This window comes from Rhinichthys klamathensis, unplaced genomic scaffold (assembly GCF_029890125.1).
Source record: "Rhinichthys klamathensis goyatoka isolate OS25496 unplaced genomic scaffold, OSU_Roscu_1.1 h1tg000328l_1, whole genome shotgun sequence".
NCBI lineage: Eukaryota > Metazoa > Chordata > Actinopteri > Cypriniformes > Leuciscidae > Rhinichthys > Rhinichthys klamathensis.
This window is the reverse complement of record NW_026606843.1, coordinates 172,406-194,710: the sequence shown is the minus strand read 5'-3', so window position 1 is coordinate 194,710 and position 22,305 is coordinate 172,406. Positions and strand designations below refer to the sequence as shown.

Below are 22,305 nucleotides of genomic sequence, written 5' to 3'. Positions count from 1 at the left end.
TCCCAGAGTCACTGCATTGTAAACCACCATGTGTTCAATGAATAACTAGAAGGAATCTTGGAAAGTCTTATACAGTGGCTCGAAGAAACCTTGAAAAAAAAAATGCTTCAAATTGTCTTAATGTTTAATCTTTTACAGGCCTTGGGCAATGTGTTAGTTTTCGGTGTACATGCTCAAAAGGAATGAATAAAGGACTTTATGAGGTTGTATTATGAAAGAATAACTACGAATGTGAACATAAATATAAATGAGAGTTTACAAATTAACAGCATAAAGATGTTTATAAACGCATAGCCTCATGAAATTACAAGGTTGGTGATTATGACTGTATGGTCTCTGAAAAATGGAGGGTTTAAAGAAAAATTAGAGGATAAAAATGGAAAGAGTAGGATGATGGATAATGATAATGGATGGAGAACAAAAATAGACTTTTGTTCTGCCTCAAAGGCCTTTGAGTTTAGCTGCCGAAACAAAGAATAAATGACAGGCAACAGGCTTGATGATAATACACTGGCACTGACGTATGAGTGAAAATACATTTTATTTAATATCCCAGACAGTTGCAAGATCAATCACAAGATATGTAGCATGAATACAATTAACATTATAAAAAACTATTTGTGTTTTAAAACCTAATCCATAAATTACTCGATATGGAAAAGATATGGTTACTCGACTACTTGATATTCAAATAGATATTGTGGGAAGTTTTTATTTTATTTTATATATCAGTTAATTTATATAACTCAGTCAGTTCATATTCCTTGTACAGCAGGTGATATCTAATTGGAGGTGGAAAGGAATCCATTATAATGGTATTACGGAGTCTTTTAACGGTCAATGTTTTTCTGATTTCCAGACGACAGAGGTGCTTCAGGGATCGTGGGTTGTCTGAAACAAATTCAAAAGCTATTAGTCTGCATTCCCCGAGACTAGAGAACCATTGATCTGTTTCTAGAAAAGTGATATACCAGGTACTATCGTCTAACATGCATTTATTCATTTTGGGACTATGAGCTGTAAGTTTAAATTTCTTCATATGACCCAGAATGCGACATCCATATGTCAAGAAAGACCGGCTAAACTAATAAATGATTAAATGCGAACCCAGTGAACTCACTCAAGATGGTCCATATCTCTGCCCACTCCTTCTGTTTCTCCAGGATACATCTAAGATGTGAACAGATGGGAACGTGGTTGACGTAGTCCAGCAGGATCAGTACCACTCGTCCAGACAAGTCAACCAGGCAGCACAAACTTATGAAGTCACAGAACTGTGATGTAAAGGCAACATAAACAAGTGAAGTTTTGTCTCCCATGAAGCACTGTAAATGTAATAATATTAACAATTTAGTATTATAAACAAAATGGTACCACTTTACAATAAGGTTCAGTTAGCTAACGAATTGGGCATCATAAACTAAAACTGAACAACAATTTTACAGCATTTATTATTCTAGGTTAATGTGTATTTCTAAATATACTATTGTTGATTTGTTAACTCATGTTCGTTCATTATGCGTGAACTAATTTTAATGTATACTACTTGTATATGTTGAAATTCCATAAAAGGTTTTTTTTCATTGTTATTCTGTGATACCTAATGCATTAACTAATGTCAACAAATCAAACCTTTTTGTTAAGTATTACTAAATAAATAAATCAGGTTAATTCATGTTCCAAAACCTAATGGTCTGCAGCCACGAGAAAAAGTAACAATAAAGTAATGTAATGCATTATTTTCCATAAAAAGTAACCAAGTAACGTAATTAGTAACTTTAAAGCAGCACTAAGTAGGAATTCAGTTTTTGTCAAACAGCGACCCCTAGAGTCGCTGTGGAGTACTTGTACTGTCGTGAATAGCACTCACGCAGAGATGGCTCGGACTCACGGCCGGATCCCCTTCCCCTGTACACCGGTACCTGTTCAGTAGGATGGACGCTGTAACGAGTGGAAATAAGGTATGGCCCCTTTAAGAGCTGCGCGCGCCCTGTATAACTGTCGGCAGTCTGTATTGTATGTGCGCCTCGAACACCACATGTATACGGCGCCGGGTTATTTCTGTTTGATGCTCATTTTATCCGAATTTTATCAGATCTGTTTTTTGCCATAAAGCAATTCGTTACCTCGCGAGACCTGATATCACACGATACTTCCTAACACTGAGGCCGGCGGCTCGCCGGCCCAAAGTTGCAAGGGTGGTTTTGCGGCTCACAGGCACCAGGGGGGTGCGAGACGACCACCATTCAACACGAAATCAGTAATATAAACACTACAATGACTCCAAAGCTGTTCGGTTAAGGTAAAAAAGTTACTTAGTTCACCTTTAAGGCCCCAATATATTTCAAGTGAAATCAAAAACGAACTAGTGAAGCATCAAGTAACTTTCCCCAAAACTGGCGATTGGATACCAACTGAAAGCTGTTCATTTTCAATGAGAGGTGGTGTTTGAGGCAACCAACTTGAGTGACAGCAACACTATGACTGCTAATAGGAGAAAGGACATTGGAGCTTATTTTGATGTTAGCATGTTGCTAAGATAATACCGTAATACACTAATAAGCACTAATGTAGCATTCAAGATTTCCTTCATGATGCTTTCTGGATTTGGCCAAATCAAAGTATCTTAGAAGGTATCATAATTATGCTGCTATTTGGAATAAGTTGGGAGCGTCTGTGTATTCTTTGGAACTGAACGTTTTGCCAAAATGTTGTAATTGTAAGATTTTTAGTGTATAGCCCAAAACTCACAGATATTTTGTCTTCTCCATCACATATGACACAACATGGTTTATGTGTGTCCTTCCAAGGAAACTTCATTTTGAAATGGTAATCATGGTGACAATGGAAACATTTGTCTACATTATATCCATTATTTAGAAGTAATCGCATCATCTTCTCATCCTTCAGGCAGTACTGTAGAGATGTGGGAAATATTGTGTCACTGATCGCTGTGAAGTAACAGTTCACATCCGCCTGCTGAGCGAGGAGCATTGTGACAGTCTCATACATCCCAGCACTCACCGCCACTAGGAGGCAGTGCAGGGGATCCAGGTCAGGTTTGGCGCCTTCATTCAACAGCATCTCGATGCAAGTCAAATCTCCATTTGAGACGGCAAAGTAAAGGGCGGTCCTACGCATGTCGTTGTAATTGTCGGAGATGGTTCGGTCGAGTAGAGCGTTCACATCAAAACCTCTGTCGATCAGGAGCTGTAGGCACTGCACATGACCTCCATCTGCAGCTGAGTGTAGTGGACTCTGGCCAGATTCAATGATAGCTCTCTTGCTTGTCACTGATAGCAGTATTTTTAACACACTGTAAATAGAATTGGTGTGATGCAGGTAAGCAAGTTCACATCTGTAAATTTGTTTTGATCACTTTTACTTTGACTGTTAATGGGGGTTTCTTCAATATCAGGAACTTTTTTCATATCCCTAGGGTTGATTTTATTTAAAACAATACATTAGTTTTATGTTGTCTTTAAATGAAGGCGGAAACGACACTGTGGTGAGAATTTTCATTAAGTAATAAAAATTAATAAAATTAAAAAAAGATTTCTCAAGTGATGTTAAATAAACTAGTGTTAAAAAGCTGAGTGAAAAAAAGTGTTTCCACTGGACCAAAAGTGTCAATAGTTGAAGAAGGACCCAACTACGTTAATGCATTTTAGTGTTTAACTAATTCAAATTATTGTAGACTTACAGGTAGTGGCCCTCGAAGGCCGCACGATGTATAGGAAGATGCCTGGTAAAACTGACCCGGTTCGGTGAAGCTCCATTTTCAAGCAGAAGGTTCACACAGTAAGGGTTTCCAGAACCAACTGCATCCATCAACACACTTTCACCCTTAAAAGACTGTGCATTCACGTCAGCTCCTTGTCAACATGAATGGATTAAAACTGATTAAACAATACCATGGTTAATCTTGGTCTCATTTGCGAGATGAAAGGTCCTCACCTAATTCAATGAGCACTTGAAGGACTTCTAGATTGGCGCACTCTGCTGCTACACCCAATGGAGTCACTCCATTAATATCCCTCACTGACACGTGGCCACCTCGTCTCAGCAGCAACATTAAGATGTCAATGCAGCCCACTCGTGCTGCTTCATGCATTGCCGTCCACCTCTTCGAGCAAACCTGATCCACTACAGCTCCATGTGTGATGAGAGCACACACCATTTGATAAGATCGTACTCTTACCGCTAGGACAAAATAAAGAACATTATTATAGTTGTTATGGAAAGTACAAGCAGATACCATCAACAGGCCAACTAAATCAACAGTGAAGTTGTGCTTCACCCAGCAGAAGTGGAGACTCCTTTTTGCTGTTGAGGTTATGTGGTAGTGCCCCATGTTCAAGAAGGATCCTGACGTTCTCCTCCAGTCCAGATTGAACAGCTAAATTCAAGGCGGTCTCTCCATTCCAACCTTTTACCTCTATCTCAAGCTGGCAGGAGACTGTGGATTGAATGATCATCAAAACCAAATGTAGAGTATATGGACATTTTCACACAGCAACAGAATACGGTTGGCAGTTTTGTATTTGAGTCCTTAAAGGAATAGTTCACCCAAAAATTAAAATTAGCCATATTTACTCATCCTCAAGCCATCCTAGGTGTATATGACATTCTTATTTCAGCCAAACACAAAGTTGTATTAAAAAGATATCCCAAGCTTTATAATGGGAGTGAATAGTAACAGATTTTGAAGCCCAAAAAAGCACATCCATCCATCATAAAAGTAATCCATAAGGCTCCAGGGGGTTTATACTCGCATACAGCGAGTCTAGTTCCGGCAGAAGAGTGACCTCTATCCAGAAGCGCAGAGGATAGAGCAAAACAAGAAGTCTAAAATGATCATTTTTAAATGGAAATGTCAGAGGAGCTTGAGTTTGTTGCCAAGCCCTATTTGTTTGAACCGTGAGAGGCGTCTACTCTCGCCTAAGCTTACGCTACGCCTACGTCATATGCCGGAACTCGACTCTAACATAAACGCGTGGACGGCCATTACCGGAAGCTAGTGATTACAGTTAACAAAGTTATAATTATGGATATTCTTTTAACAAAGAAGGCCTTTTTTAACCCCCTGGAACCCTATGGATTACTTTTATAATGGATGGATCTGTTTTTTGGGCTTAAAAAATGGTACAATTCACTCCCATTATAAAGCTTGGAAGATCCAGGATATGTTTTGATATTACTTCGATTGTGTTTGGCTGAAAGAAGAAAGTCATATACACCTAGGATGGCTTGAGGGCTTGAGATAATTTGAATTTTTGGGTGAACTAACCCTTTAATAAGGTTATGTTCACACACAGTTATTTACGGGAGTGACAACCAAATTCTATAACCGAATCCACACCTGTAAATTTACAGAACTCACAAATGCATTCTTGGAAAACCCTTTCTTGTGTGAACGGAACCGGTCTGGACAACTATAGTTTTCTGTTACGTCTTACAGTGCGAGAGAGCCATTCTGCGCTGCACAAACATGTCTACCCTGTGTTGTGGGTTTTCACGTGTGGTTTCGGTAACTTACAGCGATGGAGATATGAGCTGTGTCATCTGAAGGTTTTAGATTCAGTCACTGTTCTCCACCGGAGCTACTCCCATCAGTTTTGTGTTCTACGCGCAACTCTCCACCCAGATATAAAAGCTGTTGTCGGTTAATAAAGATTTGACGGATGAACTCGTGGCTCGATTGGACTTCTTGAGTCGAAAGTGATAAGACTTTTTCACTTTTCAATTTTCTGGACATCACCATCTTTGATTTTACTTTGGTCACTTTCGCTATGGTTACTAGTAAGAGAATACAGGCTTGACTCCCGTTGCACGTTCAAACAGATAGTATTCGAGACGCCACTGTAAGTTGCTGTCTGAACGGGATATTTCGAGACTCACACCTGTAAGTAAATGCGGCTGTCAATCACAAAAACTGAGAGTGTGAACATAGCCTATATGTTAGACACAGTCTCGTTTTCCAGCAACTTATCCAACCCTTCTATGTCAGAATTGTCCATCCAGGTCCAGGACTCACCCAGAACTGCCTCTAGTACTTTCCCTGATGGTTGCATGGTGGCTCTGTGGAGTGGAAGAAGTCCACTACTGTCCACTTCCCTAAAGGCTGAAGGAAATCGCCTGAGCTCATGGATGACTGCAGTATCACCTTATGATCAGGATACATGAAGAGATTATAGACATATTGGCCTTGTTCCACACCAAGGTTTCCTTTATCACATGTACAGTATCAGCTTGATCAATTAACATTTCTGTATATCAATGTGGAAAAATCTCATTGTAGAAATGAAAATATACCCCCATTTTAGGGATTGGCGATTGGTGAAACTCTCTTGAGAACAGGGGCGTCACTAGGATTTTCATTTTAGGGGGGCTAAGCCCCCAATATGATTTAAAAAATATATATAAAAAATGTAACACTTTAGTTTAGGATCTAAAGCTCACTATTAACCATTTCCATTACGATGCAAAGGCACGGTTTTATAATAACTGTGGTCCCAAATGTGAGGCAGGGCAAATACGGGGGTTCGGGGTCTCCCCGAGAAAATTTTGATTTCTCTGATCTACATATGTGTATTTTAAGATGTTCTGAAGGCCAAAAAACTTGGATAGTGGGCAGCTGATTATTTTTCTCTCCTCATCAGCATCACACTCTTTTTCTCTTTGTTTTTATCTTGCCCTGTCTCTTCCCCTCCTAAAGCTGAGCTTTGACTGATATAGGCTTTTCATTTTTGTCTGTCAGTGAAGAAAGTAAACTTAGGGTCAACTGATTTTGCCTATGAATAATTTTCTCCGGCGTGTTTATTTACTGAAAGCAACTAAAGGTAATTAAGTTTATTAAATGCATTCACAATATGTAGGCTACACATTTATTATTGATCTTATGCCTAATAAAGGGCCGTAGACAGGCTTTATAATCACAGAGGTCCTAAATTTGAGGTTGGTATAGGGGGTTCAAATTTTTTATTTCTCTGATATGTGCATTTCAAGACGTTTGAAGACCAAAAAAAAAAAGGATAAGAAATAGCTTTAAAACCATGTCAGTGGGCAGATTATTTTTTTGTCAATACCTGCTGCTCTCTTCTCATCTCCATCACTCTTTCTTTTTTTCTCAGTCTCTTCATCCCTCTTCCCCTCCTAAAGCTGAGCTTTTTTAATTTACTAAAGGCTACAATTTGTATTATATTCTCAATATGTACACATTCATTATTAATCTTGTGCCTAACATGATGAAAACGGCTTTGTTAATGTTTCTTGTAAACTAATTATTACATTACATGAGTCACGTTACATAGGACTATTTTCAGCTCAAAATGGCGAAATTAGACACAACTAGGCTATATTAGTTTGCCTGATTATTTTTTGTCATTCGTTTAACATTTATGACATAAAAAAAGTAAAATATGAAATGTTAAGTTTAGCTACTTACATCTTATCTCGCACATGACCGTACGCGTCGAGTCGCACTGTTAAAATTCGCGCTCAGCAGCGTCTGTGAACATAAAGCCCGCCTACTTTGATTTGATTGGTCATCTCAAATATTCTGACATTGACGAGCAGTGACAGACCAATGAGGCTCAGATAAACACACACATGAACACACACACACACACACCCTGTCCTCTGTTTCTGACGTGCTCTCTGCTCGGCGCCGCTGCGGATTGAAGATGAAGAACGCGCTGAATCTGATTATAACAAGACTGAAGCGAACACGAATTTGTGTAGCCTACATTAATCTCACATTTTTAGGGGGGCTAGGCTGAAGCCCCCCTAAAAAGGGCCTAGTGACGCCCCTGCTTGAGAACCTCTAGGTCCCCTTTCAAAAAGGGCAGTTCTATGAGGAACTTATAAGAACTCGCAAATTCTCTGATAACTCTAAGGGTGTACTCACACTAGGCACGGTTGCCATGAACCGGGCCCGAGTACGATTGTCCCCCCTCCCCACTCCCCCTCTGGCCTGCACTCACATAGGGTTTCAGCATTCGTGCCGGAGCACGCTTACGTCATTACGTGCGACGGTTTCGGGATCAACAAGAAGAGCGGCGCTCTCTGAACAGAATTAGTCCATCGCTCTGTTTTCTTTGTGGATAATTTTGTGTCGTTTGGTCCACGGTGGTCCACAGCCTGTTGTTAAACAGATGTGTCGCCTTAGTGGCGCGAACATTTTCACGTAATCGTGCTGCTCGTATGAGGAGGTTTGCCAGGTGTTGGTTTTGGAGCGTCGCAAAACCATGACGACGCGCGTCCTGTTCCGTGCTCCAGCCCGGTTAGCGCTCACACTGCATGCGAACCGCGCCCGAGTCCAACTGAACCGTGCTCTGGCCCACCTCTTCCAAGCGGGCCAGGGCCGGCTAATCGAGCCGCGCCCGGGCACGGTTCGGAGCACTCACACTAGTCAAACGAACCGCGCTTTGGTGGTCAAACGCACTCGGGCACGGTTCAAACTGGCTAGTGTGAGTACACTCTAAGTAATCATAACACCATCTTATGGGAGAGACTTGAAAACACAATAGGACAGGGGTGAGCATTCCTGCTCCTGGAGGGCTGCTGTCCTTCAGAGTTTTGCTCCAGGCCTGATTAAACACATCTGAACCAAGGTCATCCAAGGCTGCATCCGAATGCTTAGGCAGCTGACTTGTTGCCTCTCTACCCTTGGTCTAATAAACTACAACAAAAAAAGAGAGCTTTGGTGATAACTAAGTGGATATTCAATTACTGCAGAATTTTCTAGACAGGAACGTTGGGACAAGTTGGAGATAAACTCCGTCCAGGGGTGTGTTTCCCAAAAGCATCATTAGTCAACTATGGTTGCAAGTTCCATTTAACTCTATTGGTAGCGAGTCAGAACTTGTGATCATAGTTGGCTTTGGGAAACGCACCCCAGAACCAGGAAATGATACCCCTGGATTAGGATATCTGATGCACCTTCAGAAGGGTCCAGAGGTCCTCAAGTGGGGTCTACAAGTGTTGCAATCTGAGGAAACTCAAGTATCTTTTCATTTTTATGGTGATAGAACAGAAATAAAATATTTCAAGGGATTAATACATTACCTGTTTCGATTGCTGCCAGCAGTTTCAAATTCTCATCACTGGCTGAGCTTTATGAAAACAATAAGGATCTGAGAGAAAGTATTTTGCAATACGTTTTGCTATTTTAACTATTCAGTTTCCTTCAAAGCATGTTGTACATAAAATATATGGAACATACATACCTGTATTCATCTTCATTCATCTTGTCCAACAAAATATATCTAGAAAATGTGTCCCATGAATCAGAGGCCATAACAATAGAGCATCAGTGACTGTTGTAGCTAATCAGAGCTGAATACAACTAAAGTAATTATATTTGCAAACATGAACTTTTCATTAAACATAGCTGCAGGCTTACCTTTGTGACTTTCTTGTTCCTAGTGACATTAGCTTTTATATTCAAGCATGACCTGCTTTCATTGCCAATGAAATGCCATGCAACAAATGCCATGCCATTAGGTACAGTCTGTTTCTATTGTAGTCACTTTAACACACACCTGGATAAAATATTTTCTAGGAAGTGACACATGAGATGATTCACTTTTATTTTTCCCCCCACTATTACTTTTTCAATTAAATCCCCCAAAATAACATAATCCTAATCTAATCTGCACGCTGAAGCTGATTTTCATGATTTCAGAGGCATATCACAGGCACGCCAGGGGGCAGGATGTCATGTGACATTAAGCTTGATTCACTTCAGTGAAACGATTCATTCGGGCGGTAATTCGGTTCAATGAACTGTTTCCAAAATCAGACACTATAATTTTGTCCCCCGACAGCATCTTGTTATTCATGTTTGTAGTAAAGTTGGTACTTTATCACTGTTTTATTAGGTTATATACCCTACATCGTGTAAAGTGTTATTGTGTTAACGTGCACCGAGAAAACAAAAGCACCGTGGTATTTTGGACATAGTAGGCCTACCATGTTTTTGTTTATTGAAGCACGTTCTTTGAAATACCCAGTAAATGGCATGGTACAGGCACTAACAAGTGCATATATAGAATATATTAAAGTATGATGATATTACACTCTGTAAGGCAAATCCACCATTCTTCCCAGTTTTTGTTAATTAATAAAGTTAATTTTGTAAAAATGATTTATAATAATGTTAATAAAGCTGTAACCATTTCACTTCACGCTTAAATAAAGTAATTCCGTTAAATTACACACGCTTTGCGGATCGGTTCAACCCACTAGTTAAAAAGATTCGGTTCAAGAGATTGACTCATTTGCGAATCGGACATCACCAGTGACACTATGGTTACCATAGCAGCGGCCAAACACTGTCCAGACTCAGGTCATTGTAAACCTAAGCTCTAACGTTACTCGTTTATTTTAAACGTTAATAAAGACGTTTCCGTCAAATTGCTCTCAAGAATATTAGAGGAGAACGTGCTATTATTGAACTTTAAGGTTTGACCGTTTAGGTGTGAGAAATTTGTCATGTCAGAGCAGGAGAGTGAAACTGAACCCGCGGAGCAAAGAATGTCACAAGAAGTCATTCAGACAAAGACTGACCTTCATGAGGAAGATGATGATGCTGAAGACCAGAGACGTCAAAACGATAGAAACCAACAAGGAGGCGAAACCAACCAGATAATTTCCTCCAGTGATGTTGGAAACTCAACAGCAACGGGTGAAATATAATTCTGCATTTTACCCCAGAATTATACACTTAGAAAAATACTATGGTACTATGGTAAGCATGGTCGGTTTGGGCATAACGTCACTAGTATCTTGGTAATACTGTGATTTTTCTTTGACATATTGCTCCATAAAATGGATGTCAATGTAATACCCCGGTATTCTTTGAAGTAGCTTGATTTTGGGTTCATTATTAGTTAGGCCTATCAAAAACATTTTGTTAATGAATGGAGAAATAAAATATAGAATGAAAATTACTAAATGAAACTAATGAAAACTAAATGAAAATTAAAAATGTTGCCTTGTCAACTTAAGTACATTTGTTGGTCACACTTTAGTTTGAGGAACACATATTCACTAGTATGACTTTTGCCTTAATAAACTTTTAATTTACTGCTTATTATTTATAGTTAAGGTAGTTGTTGTTGGGGTTAAGTTTAGGTATGGTGTAGGATTAAAAGAATAGTTCACCCAAAAATGAAAATTCTATGGAAGTCAATAGGGCCCCATCAACTGTTTAGTTACCAACATTCTTCAAAATATATTCTTTAGTGTTCAACAGAAGAAATAAATTCTCACATGTTTGGAACAACTTGAGGGTCCTAATAAACAGCCAATAAAGTCATATGCAGTTTGTTTAAGCACTAAAACTGTACATAGTGAAACAATATATAAATAAAAATCCAAAATAGAAGTTGCAATAGAATAGAAAATATATATATATTTTTTTTAATAAAAATGTTAATAATATATAAATAATATATTATGGGAATCATTCAGTACTATGGTAAAAAAGAAAGAAAGTGGTATTACCATACAATACCATTACTGTTCCATAGTACCACCACAATTTTTTAAATATTCAGCACATTTTTTGTATATTCATATTAATATTTATAATTCTAATGCAATTGTATTTCTTGTTTTTCCAGTTAAGATCTTGCTGATGCCAGAGAGGCACATGATAACGGCGGCCTTCACTATTGGCCTCTCAATCCTGGATCTGAAAAAACACTTCAGCTTCAAGCTGAGGGTCCCATTAGACATCATACAAATCACTCTAGACGGTAAGACACAAAAGATTGTCCTTCATAGGAGAAATCATGGAGTATAAAAGAAAGCATTTACTCTACAATGATGTAAAGGACACATTAAAAGTCTCTCGGATCTTTTTAATTTAGTTTTATTTTTTGTCTAGAAAAAAGTGTAGATGATGACCAGACGCTGATGGATATTGGCGTACAGCCACATGGGATGGTCCAATTTGAGATGAGCTCGCTAGACCCGGAGAATTACCCCATGAGACCAGACAAACCACAGCAGGAGTACAACATGCCGGATGTCATCACTGTCAGAGTGCAAACAGGTACAGTCGAACTTATAGCTGACTAAGGCATTATGAGGATAGACAAGTTTTTGTGACAAGTTTCTGGCTTTAAGACACAGAGACATATCAGGACGTGGTGGTAGAGATAGAGAGAGCCACTCGCGGGAAGGCATTTCTGGGAGGATTCCGTCATATTGTGACCAAAACTGAGTATCATAATGCTGCTGTACAGACGATGCCTAAGAAGAGGCCTGACAGGAGCATTGAGTCCTTCAGCAGGGATACACAGGTGCACGCATACATACAGTAATAAAACCCATTAAATGGACAGAACTTTCATCTCTTTGCCTCATTTTTTATTTATGTTAAATTAAAGGAACTGATAATTTAGCAGAAGGATGGCACATAATGCATTTGCTAAAAATAAAAAATAAACATTTAGCTAACTAAACATTTAATAAAACATAAACTAACCATAATTTATAATAAACATACATTTGTATATAAAATATATAATGTAGGCTATATGTACAAATATTTTGTATTATAATATTATTGTAAAATATACAAATATATTGTATTGTGATGTTGTGTATAAAAAATATTTATGAAAATTGTTTGTGTAAAAAAATTACCTTTTTTATATTTTGTTATATGACCTTTATATACTTTTTATATAATGATATAGCGATTGATTGTTTATTGTTTATAACACACACACAAACATAGACACACAAGGAGCTAATCTTCAGTAAAGATTTTTAGAAATGACGTAATTGTTGAGAAAGTTGTTACCCATAAATTTGAATGATTTATCACTTTGAAATGCCAAGACAATTGAATTTTTAGAGATTCTTATTTATATAATATTTTTAATTCTAATTGGGGTAATATATATATATTACACTTTTGTAATCCAAATCAGGTACTATATATTTTAATACAAAAGTTTTTTTTTTTTTTTTTTGATGAATAAAATACATATTCCAATGATTCTGTCTTTTTCACAAAATAAATAGAAGCAATAAAACACTTGTGGTCACGTTATATTGTAAATATAATGATCGTGTTTCATAACCCCAATTAACTGTGACATTAAACACTATCATTCAAACATTTGTAGTCAGTACATATTTTTGTGGAGAAATTAATGTTTTCAACCTTGATACTAATAGGAAATATTTCTTGAGCAGCAAATCAGCATATTATGATTTCTGAAGGATCATGTGACACTGAAGATAATGATGATGAAAATTCAGCTTTGAATCACAGGAATAAATTACATTTTAAAATATATTAAAATACAAAACAGTTCTTTTAAATGGTAATAATATTTCACGATATTACTGTTTTTACTGTATTTTTGATCAAATAAATGCAGCCTTGGTGAGCATAAGAGACTTCTTCTAAAAACATTAATACTGCACATCCCTAATTTTCTTTGCCATTTAACCAGACGGTGGAGTTGAAACACCAGGATCAGCAGTGCTATAGGAACGCCTCGACTCAGATGACCAAAATCGGCTGTTATGTGTCCAACATGGAGGACAAGCTCATCGCCCCAGGGACTTACATCACTGCAGAAGAGTATCACAGCAAGAGACTGAGAGCTGTACGTGTGTTTGAAGAGGTTGAGAGAGAATTGCATTCATTCTGTGCATTCGCTGTTCAGGACAAATGCTTATATGTATGTTTTTCCTTAGGTCATTACACTACAGTCACATGTCAGGCGCTGGCTAGCCAAGTGTTTCACAGACAACTTGAGACAGGCTAAAGAGCAGCACCTGGCATGGATGGAAAATGAAAAGAGAAGAAAGAAAGAGGAGAAAGAACAGCAGATCAGAGATGAATATCGCCGCAGGATGAACCCGGAGTCGAAGGGAGACTTTGATCTGCTTTATAATGCCTTAAAAAGTGAGTGTGTGAGTGTTTGTAGCTTACAACAAGCAGCAATGCTACTAACTTAAAGGTGAAGAGTGGAAGAGTTTTCTGCACCACTAGAATCACCCAATGGAAGTGCAAAAATAATTACTTTATTTTAGTCACAAGTCTCTCTGAAAAAAACATGATCACACATATAGTCCCGCCTCCAAAAACTCGCCATTGGTTGAAACAGTGTTGCTATATAATTAATAATAGTCAGGATGCTCAGACAAACAGAGCAATTTTCAGTGTTTTGCAGCTTTTCAAGAACATCAACCTATAAATTACTTATTTACTCATAATAACTTTTACAAGCTACTGCCTTTTTTGTACATTGTATTGCATCTGCAACTTTTTAGCCAATTGGTGGGTTCAGCCGGTTCATGCAAATTAACTGTTTGCATGTTAATTTGCTTCCCTGCAATAAATGCTTCACTGATTCACTTCAGTTTCTTCACAGATGTCTTCGTTTTTAGTGAATTTTTTAAATGCTGTTGACCATCGCTGTTGGTTACACTACCATTTATTCAAAAGATTTTTTTTTATAGAAAGAAATTTATATTTTTTATTATCAAGAATGCATTCAATTGATACAAAAAGTGACAGTAAAGAAAGATATTTATCATTTTTCAAAAGATTTCTATTTCAAATAAATTAATTTACCAGTGAATCTAAAAAAATATATATCACGGTTTCCACACAAAATATTAAGTAGCACAACTTTTTTCAACATTGATAATAATAATAAATGTTTCTTGCGCACAATAAGAGATTTCTTTCACAAACATAAAACAGTCTCAAACCCCAAATTTTTGAGCAGTAGTGTATATAAATTAGTATTGTTTTGGTTGATTTTTCATATTTTTTTTGTTTATCTGTTAAATTTAGCACTGTCACTGATTCAGAGATCATTGTTTTGTGTCAGATAAATACTGCTGTGATGGCAATATCAGCTGATATTTATGTTTTAAAAGATTTTAAAATACATTTAACTATTTAAAGCTTTTTTTAAACCTTCATTGAAGTTGACTACATTATAGTTGGTATGATATATGTGTGGATATGTAGGTATGTGTTGTAATGTGTGCAGTGATTTGGATATAAGTCAGTGTGATGGTCCTTATTCTTCATCTCTGTATGTCAGAATGGAGGATAGAGGAAGTGGAACGCATCAATGTCACCTTATCTGGTGCGGAGCGAAAGGCAGCGCTGTGCGCTCTACTGGAGCAAGAGACCCAGTTCATCTCCTCCATAGAACAGCACAGAATGGCTGCCGGCACGAGGAACCAGGATAAGGCCATACAAGCCTTCCTCAACAAGGTGTCAATCTTTTGCTAATCGGCTGTCTCATCATGAACATGCTGTATTGTTTTAGAGCAAAACCTTTGTTTGGTTACAGTGCAAGAATGATTGAATATGTCTATTTGATTTGGAACCAAATAGAGCACACAATAATTGTTATAATATAACTTTCAGTAAATCTGGGCGGCAGAAGATTCATTTGGTTTAGTATTTTGAACATTGTTGATTCATAACTTTTCCCCATTGTCTCCATTGAACTTAATGTTGGTCCAGTAGAAATGTCAGTGTAATAAAATGATTTTAACGCCTCTTTGCAAGTGGGTAATGATAACTAACTGATAATAAGTTAGATATAAAGTCAGAACAGCCTGTAGTGTTTCATATTCTGTACCTCCTCTATTAGCAGTGGTTTTTGCTTCATGACCCAGACTTTACATTGGCCATAAAGAAAGATGTCCTCTAAAGCAAACATTCATTTATTTTAATATTTAGTTTATTAATAATTCTTAAATATAAATTTATAAAAATAACTGCATACAAGCAGCATATATTTTATGTGATGATAATATTATACATAATATTATTATTTGTAATAATTTATTTAAATCTCTACAAAAAAAAAAAAGAGAAAGAGAGAGAGAAAACATTTTCTTTAATCTAATGTCCTAGCATCCTCCTAAATGCAAAACACAAATGTCAAAATTTTAAAGACATTTGTTTTTGACTTCTCTTCAGTCTGCAGAGCCAAAGAGATGGCGTGCATTTGACGGGAAGGTGACACAAATGGACACCCAGTTCACCATCAGAGCCAAGGAGCTGCGAGACCTGTACAGTAGCGTCACACAGGCTCAATTCACAAAGGACGAACGTCTGGATGTGCTACTCACTCTCAAACACACTGTGAAGGCCAGTTCCACATCTGTAGTCCTAAATATGGACAAAATATAAACACATATATTTGCTCATCTAATTTTTTACATGTACTTGTGAACAGGAACATAAATGCAAGCTAACACAGGACATAGTGGACTTGATTGACAGGGAGATGGACCTGTTGATGAGGGGTGTGAAAAAGAGCAACCTGGATGGATTGAGAAAGAGGATATCAACCCTCTTCCTCCAATACATCAAAACCCCTCCGTTCAACCCTCAGGTGTCCAAACTTCTACGGGTATGTGGCTAAAACAGTGTTGTTGTCGAGACTAACTCATTCGAGTCTGAGTCAAGACCATGTCCACATGCTCCCATGTCTATGACAACATCAAGACCATATTTTCATGTTTCATGGCCATCCTCAGAGACCATATTTTTGTGGTGTTGGTCTTGGTCTAGGTCTTTGAGTCCAAGTCTACGAAAATATTTTCATAGTCTTGGTCCTCAAGTCTGAGTCCAAAGACCATATTTTCATGGTCACCTTTTTCTAGTCTTGGTCTTAACTCGGATTCGAATAAGCTGGTTTCGACTACAACCCTCAGTTCACCCTGTACTTCAAAGTTAATATGACATTAGCTGTAACATCACTTCCGGTTCTCAAGATACTGAAATACAACTTGAGTTTTGGTTGGTTTTCTCACTCTTTGAAACAACTCTAATATTTACCCTGCTCTCCACAGGTGCCTCAGGATCCTGCCGACTTGAAAAAGAACATCTATTTGTGTCGTGGCTGTAATGAGTATCAGTCATGCACTGACTTCGCTCTGAATACTAACGCATCTGCAGTCGGCCTCTGTCACCGCTGTATGAAGTTAGACAATGAAGCCCGTCAAAGAGAAGACTTCTCTCTTTACAAGAACATTCTCAGATGCTTGCGTGACACTGAGGCCGAGTGCAGCCCAGATGCCAAAATCACTTACCTGCTACAGGTAAAGTTTATGCATGTGTTGGCGATTTATTTTGAGAGCATGGAAAGAGCCGGTTGTCTTCCGTAAAACCTGCACCAGTGAAATCAGTAGTTTTAAAGGTGCAGTAAGTAATTTCACATTTATGTTTTGCACACTGAAATTAGTCTACAGAACAATTAATACATGACTTAACTCCTACTAGTGTGGATGTGTGACATTTTTGCTTATTAACTTGTCAAAGACACTTGGTCATGTGATTTCAACATGGCCACCAACAGGAAGGACCACCCTAATGTATAATAAAACTAGAAATGACTAAAAGCCTGTTCACACCAAGAACGATAACTATAAAGATAACTATATCGATAATTATATTAGCCTCCACACCAGTGGATGATATTGTTCCGTTTAGTCTAAGCGCATGCTTGTCTGTAACTTAAAATGCTCGAGCTCGTTACAGCTGAATGGATTCTGATTGGCTGTCAATGTTTTTATCGTTCATCAGCTGGGTAAAATCGTTCTGAAAGTGATTCAGTTTCTCTGTCCTTTTATCGTTATAGCTGTGGTGTGGACTCTGCTATTCTCTAATGTTGAGAACGATTTTTAGAACTTTATCGTTATCTTTATAGTTATCATCCTTTGTTTGAACCAGCCTTTAAGTGCATTTCATGTGAGTCTGCATGAATTTTTAAAAATATCTGTGGATTGTAAATTTTTTGGTGGAAAATGTGAGAAACAATTGCTTAGTCCACCTTTAATAGAATAGATTCAAATGAATGGAGCACCAAGTTAATGCTGTGCTCAAGACATTTACTGTCCTCATTAGGAGCAGGACCTTCGGTACCTGGTGGATGTACTTTGGGGAGCTCAGTCCGCTTTGAGCGGCTGGAAAGACCTTCATGATTTAATGCTGGTGCGCTGGGAGAAACATTTGGACTGGAGCCCATGGAACTGCATCCTCCTCACGAAGGACGAGGCCGCTGCTCATCTGAAACTGGAGAACATCGAGAAGGTACTAGTCTGCGGCTATAACTGCTTTTGAATGTCTTCCACACTTAGAATGATTAAACGTCAAACCGCTACTCAGTAAATGATATAATAGCAGATATTTATAGGGTTAGTTCACCAAAAAATCCTTATTAAAGGTCCCGTTCTTCATGTTTTTTTGAAGCTTTGATTGTGTTTACAGTGTGCAATATAACATGTGTTCATGTTTCGCGTGTAAAAAAACATAGTATTTTTCACACAATTTACTTATCTGTATACCGCTGTTTTCACTGTCCAAAAAACGGCCTGATGACTTCCTTGTTCTATGAAGTCCCTCCTTCAGAAATACGTTACGAGTTCTGATTGTGCCAGCGGTTCCTGTGTTGTGATTCGACAGCAGCTTATCGCACGTTGCCCGGAAAGGTCATGCCTCTTACCATAAATTGGAGATGCATGCGCAGCTGAAGTGCTTCTTCTCCGTGGGAGCGCAACAAGACCACGCCCCCTTTTTTTGTGTATTCCTGTCGGCGGAGATGAGTCAAAAAACTATTCTAGTTACGTCATTAAAAAAGGAAGTAGAGGGATGTAGTCCAAACCGGCCGTTCGCGGTATGCTTTGAAAGGGGACTTCTGTTAAATAAAATATCTCGCTAGGCATTGAACTTTGAGCTTTATAATTTTACAGGTATTATTGTTGCTCTAACAGCAACATTACACACTAATTAAAGTTTGAAAAATGGAATCGCGAAGAACGGGACCTTTAACTCACCCTCATGTCATTCCAAACCCGTAAGCCTTTCGTTCATCTTCGGAACACAAATGAAGATATTTTTTATGAAATCTGAGAGCTTTCTGAACCTTCATTAGACAGCTACACAGCTACCACTTTGACGCTTCAAAAAGAGATCGTAAAACTAATCCATATGAATTGAGTGGTTTAGTCCACATTTTCTGAAGAGAGATAATCGCTTTATATGATGAACAAATTGAATTTAGGTTTTTAGATTTAGATTAGAATTTGATTTAATTCACATGTGAACTGTGTCTTGACGTGCAAAAACCAATGAGGTTCATTCTCGTGTTACGCCGCACGTTTGAGCTTCTGCAAAAACCAATGAGGTTCATTCTCGTGTTACGCAGCACGTTTGAGCTTCTGCAAAAACCAATGAGGTTCATTCTCGTGTTACGCAGCACGTTTGAGCTTCAGCAAGAACCAATGAGGTTCATTCTCGTGTTACGCAGCACGTTTGAGCTTCAACAAGAACCAATGAGGTTCATTCTCGTGTTACGCAGCACGTTTGAGCTTCAGCAAGAACCATTGAGGTTCATTCTCGTGTTACGCAGTACGTTTGAGCTTCAGCAAGAACAAATGAGGTTCATTCTCGTGTTACGCAGCACGTTTGAGCTTCAACAAGAACCAATGAGGTTCATTCTCGTGTTACGCAGTACGTTTGAGCATCAGCAAGAACCATTGAGGTTCATTCTCGTGTTACGCAGCACGTTTGAGCTTCAACAAGAACCAATGAGGTTCATTCTCGTGTTACGCAGCACGTTTGAGCTTCAACAAGAACCAATGAGGTTCATTCTCGTGTTACGCAGCACGTTTGAGCTTCAGCAAGAACCATTGAGGTTCATTCTCGTGTTACGGCGCACGTTTGAGCTTCAGCAAGAACCAATGAGGTTCATTCTCGTGTTACGCAGCACGTTTGAGCTTCAGCAAGAACCATTGAGGTTCATTCTCCTGTTACGCAGCACGTTTGAGCTTCAACAAGAACCAATGAGGTTCATTCTCGTGTTACGCAGTACGTTTGAGCTTCAGCAAGAACCAATGCGGTTCATTCTCGTGTTACGCAGTACGTTTGAGCTTCTGCAAAAACCAATGAGGTTCATTCTCGTGTTACGCAGTACGTTTGAGCTTCAGCAAGAACCAATGAGGTTCATTCTCGTGTTACGCAGTACGTTTGAGCTTCAACAAGAACCAATGAGGTTCATTCTCGTGTTACGCAGTACGTTTGAGCTTCAACAAGAACCAATGAGGTTCATTCTCGTGTTACGCAGCACGTTTGAGCTTCAGCAAGAACCAATGAGGTTCATTCTCGTGTTACGCAGTACGTTTGAGCTTCAACAAGAACCAATGAGGTTCATTCTCGTGGTTTACGCAGTACGTTTGAGCTTCAACAAGAACCAATGAGGTTCATTCTCGTGGTTTACGCAGCACGTTTGAGCTTTCGTAAGAACCTTTGAGGTTTGCTCTGGCGCGTCAAGCAGGTTTGGTTGAGCTTCTGTATATGTTCGCTGATCAATGCTTCTATGTGAATAAAAGGCTAAATTAAATCTGTTCATCATACACGTTCATCGAGTGTCTTGGACTAAACCGGTCGATTTGTTTAGATTAGTTTTATGAATTTTTTGAAATGGTAGTTGCGTAGTAGTTGCGTGTCAACGGAGGGACAGAAAGCTCTCATCAAAAATATCCTAATTTGTTTGGAACGACATGATGGTGAGTAATTAATTAATTAATTTTCATTTTTGGGTGAACTATCCCTTCAAGAACCATTAGACTAATCTAAGTATTGAAACTAAGTGGAGTAAAACATTTTTAGAGGTGACCAGAGTGAAAACCTGTGCAGAATATTGTAATATATAATTAAACTTTAAACTTTATCTGCCAAAACTCTATAATCATGACTAGTCACTGTACACCAGTCAAAGCTCCATTTTAGAGATGGTGTTTACATGTAAGGCATTTACAGAACACATTTGTCTCTGCCACCATTTGAATGCAAACCTATATGTCCCACCATACAAATGCCCGCTCTTTTCACTTGCAGGCATACGATGTCGTAGTTATCCGTAATGTCAAGCAGAAACACGCACTGGCCAGGAAGTACTTCTCTCAGATACCTGCGATGGCCGAATGTCTGCACAATGCCGAGATTCAGCCTGGTGCCCTCGGCAAACTGCTGGTCTCCAAGCCCATCACCAAGGCCACCAAGTAGAATCGCTAAGAGGCTACCCACAATCCTGTGAGGTGCTCAGGGACATCTGCAGCTTCACCATTTCTCTACTTCAGACAGTTTAAGCGTTCTTCCTCAAGATCATTTATCGAATTTAAATATCTTATATGGTAATTAAAACCGGGAGTTACTGGGCCTCTCTCCGTTTTGTTTTCCATTCATTAGGATCATTCATTAATGTTTATTAGTTATCATTAGGCAGTAAATGAGCAATGAGTTTTATGATTTTTGATAACTTCTTTGGTATTTTGTAAAATACTAATTGGTAAAACAAGCAGCAACACTACAATCCTGTGAAAAATGCAGGATTGGCATGTTTTCCAGTGTTAAACTTGAGTACAAAAGCTGCATTTAAAAGGGAGATCAGACAGATAAAAAAATGAAAATCCTTCCATGATTACTCCATAATGCCACGCAAGAATGAATTGAAACATTATTTCCAGGAACACTTTGAAAGCCTTAAAAAGCTCAAGTTCAAGAGGTTTTAATTAGGCCTTTGCAAATGATATATAGCCTAGATCTAATCAGGAGGTGAGCAATCTAAGATCTGCAATTATAGGAAAAGGTCAAGAATCTCCTCCTGCGTTTCCTTCTGAACAAATGTGAACGAAACCACCAGCACCACTGGACTAACTGCTAAAAAGAACGACTAGCGATGAAAGGTTTGAGTTTTATTTCTGTCCCTCCATGACGTGAGTTTATAAGGTGAGCTTAATAAAACTGTTTTTATTAGACATTTGGCTTATCATGTACTTTGGGAATTGGCACAAACCCTATCTCTGTCATTCTGTGATACTTAATCAAACTTCAAAACTAGACAGAACTGATAACAAAAAGGCTGCTAATAGAGTAGATGATAAATGTGAAAAAACAAGTTGGCAAATAGGACTAAAAGATGCGTTTGTTGTTGATCAGTTGTAGTGATGCAGATGAAAGAACATCAAAGATCAAATAACTTTTTTTGTTATTGAAGAAGAGGAATATCAGCATTTTTCTTTTTGCAGGTTCCTGCGTCTTTAAAAACTGTAATGTTATCCTGCTTTAACAAAGAAACCGCTTTTGTTTGCTGAAATGAAGGTATTATGAAAAACTGGGCATGCTCTTAGAGCAACATGAGGTTGTTAGGTTATTGTTCGATCTTTTCGCTTAAGTTGTCTGTGTATGAATAAAGTAAGTCAAAGGTAAGTCAAGATTTTCTACATTATTTTTCA

At 38.3% G+C, this 22,305-nt stretch overlaps 2 protein-coding genes across 5 annotated transcripts; one reads left to right on the top strand and one right to left on the bottom strand.

Moving 5' to 3' along the window:
* Positions 1 to 511: 511 nt before the first annotated feature.
* On the bottom strand, positions 512 to 9,415 carry LOC130105759 (ankyrin repeat and SOCS box protein 15-like). 2 transcript variants are annotated; one of them, XM_056271914.1, is made up of 9 exons: positions 9,231 to 9,415; positions 9,070 to 9,116; positions 6,038 to 6,166; positions 4,301 to 4,459; positions 3,958 to 4,203; positions 3,704 to 3,875; positions 2,752 to 3,316; positions 1,121 to 1,274; positions 512 to 891 (listed from the first exon to the last, which is right to left on the bottom strand). In XM_056271914.1, the coding sequence occupies exons 1-9, from the start codon at positions 9,299 to 9,301 to the stop codon at positions 722 to 724; spliced, it is 1,713 nt and encodes a 570-aa protein (XP_056127889.1). In that variant the 5' UTR covers positions 9,302 to 9,415; the 3' UTR covers positions 512 to 721. The 2 variants fall into 2 exon arrangements, with proteins under 2 accessions (XP_056127889.1, XP_056127890.1); XM_056271915.1 differs by having other exon boundaries at positions 9,070 to 9,111.
* iqub (IQ motif and ubiquitin domain containing) lies at positions 2,965 to 21,828 on the top strand. Of its 3 annotated transcripts, none has more exons than XM_056271912.1 (12): positions 2,965 to 3,054; positions 11,631 to 11,765; positions 11,897 to 12,064; positions 12,139 to 12,314; positions 13,482 to 13,637; positions 13,729 to 13,939; positions 15,093 to 15,268; positions 15,986 to 16,156; positions 16,245 to 16,421; positions 16,864 to 17,112; positions 17,918 to 18,103; positions 20,909 to 21,828. In XM_056271912.1, exons 2-12 carry the CDS (start codon positions 11,645 to 11,647, stop codon positions 21,074 to 21,076), a joined length of 1,959 nt encoding a protein of 652 aa, XP_056127887.1. In that variant the 5' UTR covers positions 2,965 to 3,054; positions 11,631 to 11,644; the 3' UTR covers positions 21,077 to 21,828. The 3 variants fall into 3 exon arrangements, with proteins under 3 accessions (XP_056127887.1, XP_056127886.1, XP_056127885.1); XM_056271911.1 differs by lacking the exon at positions 2,965 to 3,054 and adding an exon at positions 10,351 to 10,690 and having other exon boundaries at positions 12,145 to 12,314; XM_056271910.1 differs by lacking the exon at positions 2,965 to 3,054 and adding an exon at positions 10,352 to 10,690.
* The last annotated feature ends 477 nt before the right edge of the window (positions 21,829 to 22,305 follow it).